Source organism: Salvelinus namaycush, chromosome 1 (assembly GCF_016432855.1).
Source record: "Salvelinus namaycush isolate Seneca chromosome 1, SaNama_1.0, whole genome shotgun sequence".
NCBI classification, from domain to species: Eukaryota; Metazoa; Chordata; class Actinopteri; order Salmoniformes; family Salmonidae; genus Salvelinus; species Salvelinus namaycush.
Genome location: NC_052307.1, coordinates 28,851,627 through 28,866,616, shown reverse-complemented (window position 1 = coordinate 28,866,616; position 14,990 = coordinate 28,851,627). Strand labels below are relative to the sequence as shown.

The 14,990-nt window shown below is 43.2% G+C and overlaps 1 protein-coding gene across 1 annotated transcript in view; it reads right to left on the bottom strand.

Annotated features, from left to right (window-relative positions):
* Nucleotides 1-14,990, bottom strand: part of LOC120025964 (WSC domain-containing protein 2-like) — a 90,466-nt gene that overhangs the window by 30,093 nt on the left and 45,383 nt on the right. The window contains exon 3 of the mRNA XM_038970762.1: nt 10,219-10,333. Within this exon, the coding sequence (XP_038826690.1) occupies nt 10,219-10,333 (115 nt within the window). The remainder of the gene's footprint in view (nt 1-10,218; nt 10,334-14,990) is intronic.

The following is a 14,990-nucleotide window of genomic DNA, read 5'->3' as shown; positions in this document are numbered from 1 at the left end:
TACACGATGCATTTTTCAGAAATGTTTTATGATGAGTATTTAGGTATTCCACGTTGGTCTCTATAATTACTCTGGCTGCTTCGGTGCTATTTTTGACGGTAGCTGTGATGGTAGCTGCAATGTAAAACTGATTTATACCTCAAATATGCACATTTTTCGAACAAAACATAGATTTATTGTGTAACATGTTATAAGACTGTCATCTGATGAAGTTGTTTCTTGGTTAGTTTGGTTGGTTCTTGGTTAGTTAGGTTGGCTTTGTGCATGCTACCTGTGCTGTGAAAAATGTCTGTCCTTCTTTGTATTTGGTGGTGAGCTAACATAAATATACGTGCTGTTTTCGCTGTAAAACATTTTTAAAAATCGGACATGTTGACTGGATTCACAAGATGTGTATCTTTCATTTGCTGTATTGGACTTGTTAATGTGTGAAAGTTAAATATTTCAAAAAAATATTTTTTGAATTTCGCGATCTGCCTTTTCAGTGGAATGTGGGAGGAGTTCCGCTAGCGGAACGCTGGGGCTAGACAGGTTAAAGACTATCACATACTTTGCTAAAAAATGTATTATCTACTGTGAGCTTCTAATTCCTCTCCTACATTTAAAATGTGGATTGACCAGACTGTTGACTTTCTTCCTCTTTAAAAGCTCACTTATGACCTCTGCAAGAGACAGCCAAGGTCTAATGGACTCTGGTCTCCACTATTCAACTATATTTCAAACTGGACAGAGTGAATGGGGTGATTAAGGAAATGTGTGTATATACAGTACATGTTGTGTAAGGTGCTGTAAAACTAATTATCTGCTTGTTGTCTCAGCAAAAGCTGGAAATAGCTAACTGTTAGGGATTTTATGAATAATGACTAAATGATCTATACATTTAACGTAGAACTATAACTAAAACTACCCTGTCATTGTATGATTGTATGACATTTATTAGAATCATACCTCTATAAATCTGATGTGTGTAGTTTTAGTCAGAATTAGGACAAGGACTTTTTGTTCCTTTTTAGTATGAAAGCAGGGTGCAAGTGTGAGACAATGTATGAGAGGTGATATCGACAGACAAGCTCTACTACTGTGTTCCTCACAGGACATTGTTCCCCACCCAGGGAGGGGAGAGACCTTGGGCTTGTAGTAGATTGTATAACAGGTGGCAGACAATGTATGACAGGAAGATTTGTGAACTATATTGTCATTGTTTCTGAGAGGAGGAGGGACATTTATGACGAGATGTGAGGTATATAGACCAATGTACAGGAAATGATAGGCAGAACGTTCCCGTAAATAAACATTTGGCTTTTGTAGACTGGGCCTCTGTCTGTTTTTATTTCTATCAGTATCCTACAAATCCTGATATAGCAGACTGAGTAATTTAATTGAATTGGTTAAAGAACATGAGAACTTAATTCTCCTAACACTAACATGATCACAGATAGTGTTGCTGCAAATGTTTTGTTTTTTTTTTAAGTAAAAAAATATTTATGTCTGCCACATATGTGGAATGTGTTTTGTTTGTTGATTGAAAAAAAATATAACTTAATAAAACTATATCATCAATAATAACAGATAACACACAATAATATTCTGCATTGGTTGCAACATGATAAGAAATAACAATGTCCCTACAGCAGCAATACTCTCAAGGCTGCAATCTTGTCTCACCAACTGCAGTCTGCAATGTCTGACCAGAGGTAAGTAGTCTTGTATTTCAGAACTCGATTATGCATGCAGTAGCAAGACGCACGTCAGCCTCTCTCTCAGCAGCTCTCTCTCAGCAGCTCTCTCTCTCAGCAGCTCTCTCTCAGCAGCTCTCTCTCAGCAGCTCTCTCTCAGTAGCTCTCTCTCAGCAGCTCTCTCTCAGCAGCTCTCTCTGCAGTCAGTCCAGTAATACGGTGATTGACTCATAGACAGTCAGCTGGGTAACTAGCAGTAACCTCACTCGTCCTCTTCAAGATGAAGAGAGCCCTCTGGGTGGACATGGGTGGGACCAGAGAGAGATTGCATGCATTAATACTGCACCAAGACACCAGAGCTTTTTAAAGAAATACATTTTCCAGGGTGATGCTGATAACGAAGTCCATGCAGAGAACAATATTCTGGAAGGCTCTATCCATCAAACACACATGGCCTGTATACTCCTTGGGGTACAGTAACCTGGCAGTGGCACATGAGAGATGCATACTTGATTCCTCTGAGTTCTTTAGAATGCCAATAGATGGCCAACACTACACAGCCTTTACACAAAAAAAATGCTGGGTTTGTTAGGATGACCCAACTGCTGGGTTGCAGACATTGGGTAACTTAAATCAGCAACATTTAAATCAGCAAAGTTGGGTTGTGGATGCTGGAGTATTGTTACTGAGTTATTGAGATATGGCCCAGCGGGTTAGATCAGAAGACCGGAGGTGTGGCTTAGTAGGGGTGTGGCTTTCAGATAGTTATTTTTGGCCATCAGTGAGAGTAAATGTAATTCTGGATAATCTGTTCTATTGTATTGTTATCACATGTTTAGGTTGAACACTGAAACGTTTGTAGCTTTAATGAAGCTTACACACGTGTATGTCACGTTCTTTCAAAATCGAACCCAGAAGCAGACCAGGACAAGGAGAGTAGGAAGAAGGTGAGTATTTATTTACAAGTGAATATGAAGGTGTAGAAATATCCAGGTAGCGTAACGGGCAGCGGTGGTGAGTTGATGGGAGTGAATAGGTGGGTCCAAAGGAGTAGCGGAAGCCTCCGACGACCAGGCAGGAATGGGGTAAGTGATCCGGGTGAATAACTGAAGACCGTCAGTGGAGCTACGCTGGGACAGGATGGCGCCCACCCCCACATCAGACGCGTCCACCTCAACAACAAACTGATGGGAAGTGTCAGGTTGAGAGAGAATCGGGGCGTTGGTGAATCGGCTCTTCAAGTCCAGAAATGCTCGGTCTGCCTCAGGAGTCCAACAGAAATCTCTGGTGCAAGACGTCAGGGCAGTTAAAGGGACGGCCACCCGGCTGTAATCACGGATAAACCTCCGATAGAAGTTCGCAAACCCCAGGAATCTCTGGAGCTGCAATCTCGTACCGGGCTGGGCCCAATCCCGAACCGCCCGAACCTTCTCTTGGTCCATCATGATCTCTCCCCTGGAGATGATGTACCCGAGGAAGGACGTCGTGTGGGCGTGAAAATCACACTTCTCAGCCTTCACGAACAGACGGTTCTCCAATAACCGCTGCAAGACCTGCTTGACATGCAGGACGTGGCTAGAAAGCTCCCTCGAGAAGATGAGGATATCATCCAGGTAAACGAACACAAAAATACCAATCATATCTCTCAGAACATCATTCACCATACTTTGGAACACAGCAGGAGCGTTGGTCAGTCCAAACGGCATCACCTGGTACTCGAAATGTCCCATAGGAGTATTGAACCCAGTCAACCACTCGTCCCCCTCTTTGATCCGAACCAAATGATAAGCATTACGTAGGTCAAGCTTCGTAAAAACCGTAGCACCCTGTAAAGAGTCGAAAGCAGAGCTCATCAAGGGCAGGGGATACTTGTTCTTAACCGTAATATCATTCAACCCCCGATAATCAATACATGGTCGAAGAGAGCCATCCTTCTTACTCACAAAAAAGAATCCTGCTCCCAGAGGTGATGACGAGGGGCGAATGAGACCTGCAGCTAGAGATTCCTTGATGTAGGTCTCCAAGGCTTCACGTTCAGGTCGAGAGATACTGTATAACCGTCCCTTGGGAAAGGCAGCTCCAGGGAACAAATTAATCGCACAGTCATAAGGTCGGTGGGGAGGAAGGGACAGAGCCTTCTGCTTACTGAATACTTCACCCAACTCGTGATATGTTTCTGGAACCAGGGACAAATCAGGAGGAGCAGAGTCACTGACCTGACTGGGAACAGCAGGAGAACAGGCAGTCCTAAGGCAGTTAGCATGACACTCAATGCTCCAACTAGTTACCTTACCCGTCACCCAATCAAACGAGGGATTGTGTTCCTTCAGCCAGGGGTAACCAAGAACCAGAGGAACATGGGGCGAGGACAGAATGAGGAAGGAGATAAACTCTGAATGATTCCCCGACAACAACATCTTAACCGGTTCAGTCCTCATCGTAATCCGTGCCAGACTACTGCCGTTCAGAGTGGTTGCTTCAATGGCTTCCGGCAATTGCTCCTTGGAAAGCCCCAGCTGTTCCACCAAGTCGGCATCAATAAAGCTGCCATCGGCACCTGAATCGATAAAAGCGTTCATCTCTAAGCTCTGACCAAGCTGTCTAGGTCACTAGGCTCTGGATAGGATATCAGCTCGTCCTTGAGTTGCTCCGACAACCCCTGGTAAAAAGCCGCTTGTAGTGACTCCTCATTCCAACCACTCTCCACAGCCAATGTCCTGAATTCGATCATAAAGTCTGCCACACTGCGAGCTCCTTGGCGAAGAGTGAACAAACGTTTAGCTGCGTCCTTACCTCGGACAGGATGGTCAAAAAGCTTTCTCATCTCCGCCGTGAACTCCTGGTATGAAGCCATGCAGGTGTCCGGTCGTTCCCAAACGGCTGAAGCCCATTCCAGAGCTCTACCACGCAGCAGTTCAATCACGAAAGCTATCCTAGCCTTATCTGTGGCGTAAGAGTAGGGCTGTAGATCAAAAACTAAGCCACACTGCATAAGAAATGAACGGCATCTTCCGAAATCCCCCTCGTACTTATCAGGCGTCGGAACCTTGGGCTCACGGAAGGAAACCTCTCCAGAATCGGCAGGTGAGATGGGTGAAACAGGTGGTGGATGTCCCGCCGGCAACCTGAGCTGATCCTGGATATTCGTCAAGCTAGCAGATAAGTTCCGGACTGAACCCGCTATCTCCTGTAGCGCCGTGTTGTGTTGTTCCAATATCTTCCCCTGCTGGGTAACGGCATGGCAAACGGGGTCCAGGTCCGCTGGGTTCATCCTTGGCCGGATCGTTCTGTCACGTTCTTTCAAAATCGAACCCAGAAGCAGACCAGGACAAGGAGAGTAGGAAGAAGGTGAGTATTTATTTACAAGTGAATATGAAGGTGTAGAAATATCCAGGTAGCGTAACGGGCAGCGGTGGTGAGTTGATGGGAGTGAATAGGTGGGTCCAAAGGAGTAGCGGAAGCCTCCGACGACCAGGCAGGAATGGGGTAAGTGATCCGGGTGAATAACTGAAGACAGAACAAACGGGGTTAAGTTTAAGGCAAGCAAGACGTACAAAACAACAAAACAAATACTATCAAGCTGGAGGCTGATACGCTGGCACAACATACTGTTAATGGCTAACGATCCGGCAGGGAATGGATGTCAGGTCCGGGCTTATGAAGAGGAGAGATGATGATCAGGACCAGGTGCACAGATAGCTGATGGGATACAGGTGCGGGTAATCTGAGATCTCCCAACTAGCTAAAACGCCCGGCAACCAGACAGGGTGCGTTCCAGGACACCGGAAAAACACTCCAGAACAGAACACAGGCAAAAACCAGACTCAGGAAACGGGATTCGTGACAGTGTATGAGTTCCTCAAGAGCCTATGCATTTCCCAGTGTTGGGATAGTTACCACTTTGTTACAATATGTAAAAAAACAATGTTATATTGGAATATGTCATGTGAAAAAATATTAAAGGAAAACAAAAATTTGCACTGTACAAACTTAACATGATGACATATACGCTCACTGGTGGCCAAAAATAACTATATAAAAGCCACGGACCCTGATAGTACATGACTCCTGAAAATAACCTATGGATTACATAAAAAAAGACCCAGCTGCTCGGTCAACCCAGCATGAAAATGAATACAAATCCAATTTATGGTTAAATTAACCCATGTTTGGGTAATACACACTATGTTGGGTTATTCACGGGGGGTGCTGAAAAAATATTTTTGCCTGTGTTGCAAACACTTTAGCGGTTCGCTAATAAAGCACTATTAAAGGCCCAGTGCATTAATTTTGTGTGAGGAGAAAAATATATATTTTTGGTATACAGTAATACCCTGAACAAAAACATAAATGCAACATGCAAAGTGTTGGTCCCTTGTTTCATGAGCTAAAATAAAAGATCACAGACATTTTCCAAATGCACACAAAGCTTATTTATCTCAGATTTTGTTAACAAATTTGTTTACATCCCTGTTGTCATGACATTGTTCTGTTCTCTCTCTACTCTACAGATTGGACTCTTGGAAAGCCCTTTGTTAACATAGAGAGAGTCTGGTAACATCAAAAGGTTGGGAACGGAACCATATTTCAGTAATCCAACCAGATGAAAATATTTGTTGGTACTTAAAGAGTATGATGTCAGATCAGTTGTCGTCGGAGACATTATTACTGATGATAGGACGACATAAACTGTATCTTGGAAAGTTAGATTCACATGGAATTGTTGTGCAATTTAAATGTTTAAATATGAAACTATTTGTGAAAAGATTCAAAGTAATTCTAGCTTCTAAATGAGAGAATTGTTTTCATAAGTGAACTATGCTCACTCAGTGTCCCCGCCCAATTAAACAGGCATTGGTTGTGAACTATGAAACACACCCTTCTGTCACGCCCTGACCATAGATTGCTTTGTATGTTTCTATGTTTTGTTTGGTCAGGGTGTGATGTGGGTGGGCATTCTATGTTGTATGTCTAGGTTGTCTATTTCTGTGTTTGGCCTAGTATGGTTCCCAATCAGAGGCAGGTGTCAGTCGTTGTCTCTGATTGGGAGCCATATTTAGGTGGCCTGTTTTTCTTTGTGTTTTGTGGGTGGTTGTATCCTGTGTTAGTGTTTTCACCATACGGGACTGTTTCGGGTTGTTTGTACTTTTGTTATTTTCGTTCAGTGTTCGTTTTGATATATTAAATATATCATTATGGACACTTACCACGCTGCGCATTGGTCATCCTCTTCTCATTCCAACGACGAGCGTTACACCTTCTCTCCCCCACTACAAAAGCCCATTGACGAAAGTCAACCTAGTGTTCCCGATGACGTGAGGACTGCTGTCCATACATTTAAAAGGGCTAATATCAACTACAGAACTAAGCCAACCTCAGCATTAGCTCTGGTTGCGAATGGTTGAACGACTACAACCTAACGAAATTAACATTGTGTTCCCGATGACGTGAGGACAGCTGTCCATACGTTTAAAAGGGCTAATTTCAACGTGGAGGTGACGATCGATACGCTGGAAGCATGACCTTCAACTATACCAGCCAGAATATAGCATGAGCTTATAGTATGGCAACTTGGTTTGAACTTTGAACTCTTATTCACTAAAGAAGTGATACATCCTAGATGTCGAGTTATCAGCAGCAGCTGTAAACGTGGGCTAGAAAAGGACGGACAATCTCTTCAGAAAGACAGGGTACTGCAACGTATACGTTCTACCACACGACGACGGTACTACAACTTATCCGTTCTACCACAAGACATATTCTTCAAAGTACAAGGGAGATCTCTGCTGGGCAACCCAGCCTTCCATCTTCGACCAATCTATCGAAGCGCAGATCAGAGTAAATATTTATTGCATTTTCCATTTCCAAATGGGCGGTTATTTAGAATGCATAAGATTCTGTATTTACGATAGCATAGCTTCATAAGGTCCAATAGAGACCCAATCATTTTGTTCCTCAGTCTTCCCGCGCTTTCATTCAAACCCAACCCCCTTTCTTTGTGTAACCAGCTGTCATATCGGTTCAGTCCACTAGGGACGTTTTCTTGTAAGACATAATTAGTAATCAATGTATGATCCATCCTGTGTACAATATATGTAATTATGTGTGATTATTTAGCTATTTAGTAAATAAATAGTTAAACCAAATTTTGTATTGCTGATTCAACTGGTTAGCCAGGGTTTGTGAAGATAACCAAGAATTTTATGACGTTCAGATGAGACTGAATAAGGTGACGATTGATAATTGACTGGTATTGATATAAAAGATTACCAGGTCTTTAAGAGTTTATTCGGAAGACAACAGCTCTATAAACCTTCTTCCGTGGTGCCCTGACTTCCTAGTTAATTACATGTACATGATTAGTTTAATCAGGTAATATTAATTACAGAGAATTGATTTGATAAAATAGCATGTCATATATCACTTAATTCATAGTAAAGACACGACACTGTTAGTGAGCGTTTCTCCTTTGCCAAGATAATCCATCCACCTGACAGGTGTGACATATCAAGGAGCTGATTAAACAACATGATCATTACACATGTACACCTTATGCTGGGGATAATAAAAGGCCACTCTAAAATGTGCAGTTTTGTCACACAAAACAATTTGGAATTTGGCAATACGTCCAACTGGCCTCCCAAACGCAGACCATGTGTAACCATGCACGTGTAACCATGCCAGCCCAGGACCTCCACATCTGGCATCTTCACCTGTGGGATCGTCTGAGACCAGCGCAACCGAAGAATTTCTGCACAAACTGTCAGAAACCATCTTAGGGAAGCTCATCTGCGTGCTCGTCGTCCTCACCAGGGTCTTGCCCTGACTGTAGTTGGGCGTCGTAACCAACTTCAGTGGGCAAATGCTCACCTTCGATGGCCATTGGCACGCTGGAGAAGTGTGGTCTTCATGGATTAATCCCGGTTTCAATTGTATCGGGCAGATCGCAGTCAGCGTGTATGGTGTCGTGTGGGCAAGTGGTTTGCTGATGTCAACATTGTGAACAGAGTGCCCCATGGTGAAGGTGGGGTTATGGTATGGGCTGGCATAAGCTACGGCCAACGAACGCAATTACATTTTATTGATGGCAATTTGAATGCACAGAGATACCAAGGTGAGATCCTAAGGTCCATTGTTGTGCCATTCATCCACCGCCATCACCTTATGTTTCAGCATAATAATGCACGGCCCCATGTCGCAAGGATCTGTACACAATTCCTGGAACTGAAAATGTCCCAGTTCTTCCATGGCCTGCATACTCACCAGACATGTCACCAATTGAGCATGTTTGGGATGCTCTGGATTGTATAACAGCATGTTCCAGTTCCCACCAATAACTAGCAACTTCGCACCGCCATTGAAGAGGAGTGGGACAACATTCCACAGGCCACAATCAACAGCCTGATCAACTGTATGCGAAGGATATGTGTCGCACGACAGGAATGGTGGTCACACCAGAGACCGGCTGGTTTTCTGACCCACGCCCCTACCTTTCTTTTTAAGGTATCTGTGACCAAAAGATGCATATCTGTATTCCAAGTCATGTGAAATCCATAGGTTAGGGCCTAATGAATTTATTTCAATTGACTGATTTCCTCATATGAACTGTAACTCAGTAAAATCTTTGAAATTGTTACATGTTGTGTTCATATATTTTTTCAGTGTAAATAATATATATATTTTAATTCAGATTTTTCAGGGGGTGCCGCAGCACCCTTAGCACCTCTACTTCCCACAGCTATGGATTTGTCTGCATATGAGCATCCTGCTCTGGGAGGGGTTGGAGTACAGAGAAAGAGAGAGGAGCAGAAGAGGAAGATGAAAACATGCTTCTCTCGTTGTCCTCCTCTCGTTGTCCTCCTCTCTTTCTCTAGTAATGGAATGCATTGGGCTGAGCCATTGGGAGAAAGAGAGGGACAGTAGAAGGCAAGGTGGACCGGGAGAAATAGATGATTTGAAGAAGAGCTCATAAGAGGACAGAGGTAGGCAAAGAGAGAAAGAAATAGAGAAAGAAAGAGAAAGAGAGCGAGAAAGAGAGAAAGAGAGAGAGAAATAGAGAAAGGGAGAAAGAAAGAGAGAGAGAAAGAGAGGGAGAGAGAGAGAGAGAGGGAGAAATAATGTGAAAAAAGTATAGAGACTACAGGTATAGAGAGTTAATGTGAAGGAGAGGAAGAGAGAGAGGGAGAGGGTGAGAGAGTATGATAGCTGGCACAAGGCCCTATATCCATTAGACAGGACTCATTTCATTCTGCCAGACATGTTAATCTACTTACACACTGATCAGGTACACAACCTTTACTCCTCACTCCCACCCTGTGACTGTGTGTGTTTGTATATGTGTATATGCGTGCCTGCGTGAGTATGTGTGTTTGTAACATAAGCATTTTATATCCTGTCATTCCTCAGCCAAACAGTTACAGTAGTAACCACCAATGAATTTAGAAGTAGCAAGGACAGTAAGCACACCAGAGGACATTTGATTGCTTGTTATGTCTTTGTACTGAATCGTGGTGTTTGTGAGTTTTTATATTCCCAGGCCTACCTTTCAGCACAGTTGTCCTGGCAACGGAAGACCGTCATTTTCTTGTAGTCAAAAAAGGACACTCCCCTAAGTGCTCTTTTCGCTGTGTCGTCGATATAGCAGCCGATGTACTTCGCTGTAAGAGAAAAAAGAGAACATTTCTCATAATAAATAAAATATGCACAATTCAAGCAGACCAATGCATATTATAGGAGACAAGGGAGAGAGGCAATAATACCGTTTTGGATAGGACATGTTTTGTTTAGCATGGAATTCCATAGTTTATGTGAGTAAAATATGCACATTTAGTACATTTCCAAAGGTAATTGTTATTATTACAGCCATGGTCAATTCTGTAGAGACATTCTGTAAATCAGTGAAACAACTTTCAAGTAAAATCCCAAATCATCAATTTGATCCATACAGTGAAGACATATTGAAGGGCAATGTTGCTGCTCAAGGAATCAACACCAGACTAGCATGTTGATTTATTTATAAAGACACACAACTCCTTCTAGTGGCCTGCTACTGCAATGGCACTCAGTACACTTCCTCCCTGACTTATTTGAAGTGAGTAAGGAGGGAGGGAGGGAAGGCTGGTTATGTCCTTCTGCAGTGGGACTGGTTCATCCTTCCACACTTCCTTCCTGCTCTGTCTGTGAGGTAGCATGCTGGATAGACCAATCCAAAACCCACACCATCTGTCCCCTGGGGGGGCGTAGAACAATGCACATCCTAACCCACCACATTACTGTAATTGTAATGGTCTAAAAGGCAGTAGAGCGGCAGCATGTGGTGCTCTGTAGGACCTTGCAGTAATCTTTCTCCCAGACATAGCAGCAGAGTGGACTGATCACTAATCTGCTTTATGATAAAGGGAAGCAGTGATTTAGCTCAACTGAACTGCACTTCAAATGGGGCTGCCCTTCCACCTTCCGTTTTTGTGCTGAGTTTATTAAATTAAATAATCCGATCAGCAGCCATACAAGGAAGCAGAGATACTATATCTATCTGCAAGTTGTGATGTAAGCACAGTCATGTGGCAAGAAGATTAGCAACAGACACAAATGTGAATTCTATACTGTACAAACAAATACTGTGTGTACACAGATGTACACAGGCAGGAGTGTAGGGAGTGTAGGGACACCACTCATCCACCTGTATAGAGTTTTATTCAGGGCTGTGATGATAGTTACAGTAGGCATCTCTCTAATTCAGAAGATCTGGTGCTGACAGGTGATGGATAGTGGTTCCATTTCAAACAGCTTTGTTTTTTACTCTCGATTTCCCAAACAAATAACAGACATGTCAGAAACAATGTGCCTCTCTGAGTTTGTCACCATAGTATGAGCTTATTGTCTCCCCTCTCGTATCATGTTATTATCGTATCATATAATGTTATTATATACTATACAGTAATGTTCTCGCCTCATGAGGGATGTCAACAGATAAAATGAATCTGTACTGGATAACAACGATACCCTTGCTGGATTACTCCTTGAAACAGGGTAGATGAGGTGGTTGGATACAGGGGAAGACAGTATTTGGTTAATGTTTCTTTCAGACAGTGTGTGTGCTTGCGTGCGTGTGCTTGCATGTGCACACGTGTGCGTACCCTTGTGTGAATGGTGGGGAGCGGGTTGGGTGTGGCTGCTCTTGACGAGAACATGACAGGGGCCTGGAGTGTGATGAGGTGGCGGTGGGGGTGGTGGAGTACTGTGGCACATAGGAGTTGTGGATGAAGTGGAGCATCGTCGCTTTGAAAGCACTAATTACTCTTTCAGCTAGCGCTCTGCTGTGGTCCTGTGGGGGTTACCACTTCACAGAGAAAGAACAGAGGGAGAGGAAGACAGGAAGAGAGAGAGAGAGAGAGAGAGAGAGAGAGAGAGAGAGAGAGAGAGAGAGAGAGAGAGAGAGAGAGAGAGAGAGAGAGAGAGAGAGAGAGAGAGCAAGGACCTCCTAGACAGAGAGGACATACTACATGGAGACAAACTGAGGTCCTCTCGTATGATCTGATAATCCGTAGCAATAATACATGTACTATATAAAGCCTGTTTGTGTTTCTCTCAATCAGAAAGATGGAAAACAATCATGTACCATATGAATACCACATGAATGTAACAAAAACAATCCCTGTGCAAATCAATTCCACTCAGGAACTGCCTGTGCTTGTAATACCTATTTCTCTAATTCAAAGGCTTACTATATGTAGGTATCCTTGTACTACGAAGGTAATAACCATAGAGATTCTATCTCTATTATTATACTGCTGTCATCTGGTACAAATCCTACTATATACTTTAAAGTCCAGTATGGAGAGTGCACTTCTGGTACTCCCAGTCTGCTACCAGCTGCTCACAGCAGCCAGCTTTGTGGAGTCCCATTCTAAATTAATCTACATCACTTTACAGGAGCTCAATCTAGCTCTTTTTTGGGAAAGGTTAATTGCCATGGACATGCTACATATGGCCCATGAAAATGAGCAGTGCAGGATTTTACCCAAGATTGGAGATCTATGCTTATGAGTGTGAGACTTTCAGAGATAGAGACAATACTTAAATTAGCTTATTTTTTAAAATTATATTTTGTGGTTTGATTCCAAGTCATTTGTCTGTGGCATCTCAATAAATAGGTCATATTTACAATGCCACACCAGATGTTGCTAAGGATAGCTCCATTATGTAGGTGAACATACATAATCAAATATAGGGAAAATCTGCTATCACTGTAAAGCAGTACGTTCTGAATATCCCCCTCAATGGGTGTTGACTGACTGTGGGCAAGGAGGACCAGGATGGGTGGCATCACTGAGCTAATTGAGCCCCTGGTTCTAGATCTCCCTGGGAGAGAGGTCTTCATCTCCCTGGAGCTACAAGCTCTCACAGTCTTAGTCGTCACATTTTTAAGTTATTCCAAACATCACATTTTTAAGTGTTAAAGGTTAAGTTTAGGAATTAACTCCACATTTGTAAGGTTAGGGTTAAGTTTAGACATTAACTCTGAAAGGTTAATGTAAGGGTTAAGGTTTGGGATAGGTTTAAAATAAAAATATCAAAAACAACTTTCTTTCGCTGGATTCAAACATGCATCCTTTGGAATCAGATGTAGGAGCTTAAGCCCATCCACAATGTCCTTGCAAAACCAAAATCTACTTGAAGGTAACAGTGCTCACTGTTGCCCCTAATAGACAGTTTCCACATCATCTCCCAACGTCCTCAGACATGGATGAACGTCAAATACTGGCTTGTATTACTGGTGACCTGCCTGTCCTGGAGAGGCATCACCTGAAGGGCTAATTACTTGTTAAATATCCAGTCACTTAAATGTTGCAGCACATTTAAATGGCTGCTGTTTTGCCAAGGCCTCCAGCACAATAATACCCACATTAACCTTGAACAACACTCTGATGGGGGAATGTGTATTTGCCTATCCACAAATGCCTGTGTGTCTGTACATGTGGAATACTGTGTATTTCATAATGAACAGTGAACACTCAAGGGGCCATTTAAGTTTGATAGTCACTTAAACGGATAGTGTATTTCTTCAGGCTGTTGCAGTGAAATAATAAATTACTGTATTGTCTATAAACCTGTCATTTTTTACACAACTTAAACAACTGGAGCTACAGATGTAGGATCGTAATTTGAGCCAGCAACAGGCCATGTGAATGATCTGGATTAAAATTAATGGACATTTTTGTAGGGGTTGAAACATTATTCGTAAGGGAAATTCAAGTCTGAAATTTCAAAGCGGAAATGTCAAACTTCAGAAGCCTTTTAAACCTCGAATACACTACAAGTTTTACATTTACTGCATTGCAGGAAAGGTCTCCTGCAACAGGGTGATCAAATTAAGATCATAAATCTGTAAGTCAGAGGTGACTTTATGAGACAATGATTCTTATGTATAAAACCAAGCTGAGGGTGTCTAGTTAAATACACTACAGGACCAGAAGTATGTGGACACCTGATCGTCGAACATCTAATTCAAAAATCATGGGCATAAATATGGAGTTGGTCCCCCGCTTTCTGCTGTAACAGCCTCCACTCTTCTGGGAAGACTTTCCACTAGATGTTGGAACATTGCTGCGGGGACTTGCTTCCATTCAGCCACAATAGTATTAGTGACGTTGGGTGATTAGGCCTGGCTCGCAGTCGGCGTTCCAATTCATCCCAAAGGTCTCGATGGGGTTGAGGTCAGGGTTCTGTGCAGGCCAGTCAAGTTCTTCCACACCGATCTCGACAAACCATTTCTGTGTGGACCTCGCTTTGTGCACGGGGGCGTTGTCATGTTGCCACAAAGTTGGAAGCACAGAATGTCATTATATGATGTAGTGTTAAGATTTCCCTTCACTGGCACTACGGGGCCTAGCCCTAACCATGAAAAACAGCCCCCGACCATAATTTTTCCTCCAGCAGACTTTACAGTTGGCACTATGCATTCGGGCAGGTAGTGTTTTCCTGGCATCCGCCAAACTCAGATTAGTCCATCGGACTGCCAAATGGTGAAGCATGATTAATCACTCCAGAGAATCACTCCAGAGTACAGTTTCCACAGTTCCAGTCCAATGGGGGCGAGCTTTACACTACTCCAGCCGATGCTTGGCATTGCGCATGGTGATCTTAGGCTTGTACGTGGCTGCTCGGCCATGGAAACCCATTTCATGAAGCTCCAGGCGAACAGTTCTTGTGCTGACGTTGCTTCCAGAGGCAGTTTGGAACTCGGTAGTGAGTGCTGCAACCGAGGACAGACGATTTTAACGTGCTATGCGCTTCAACACTTGGCGGTCCCGT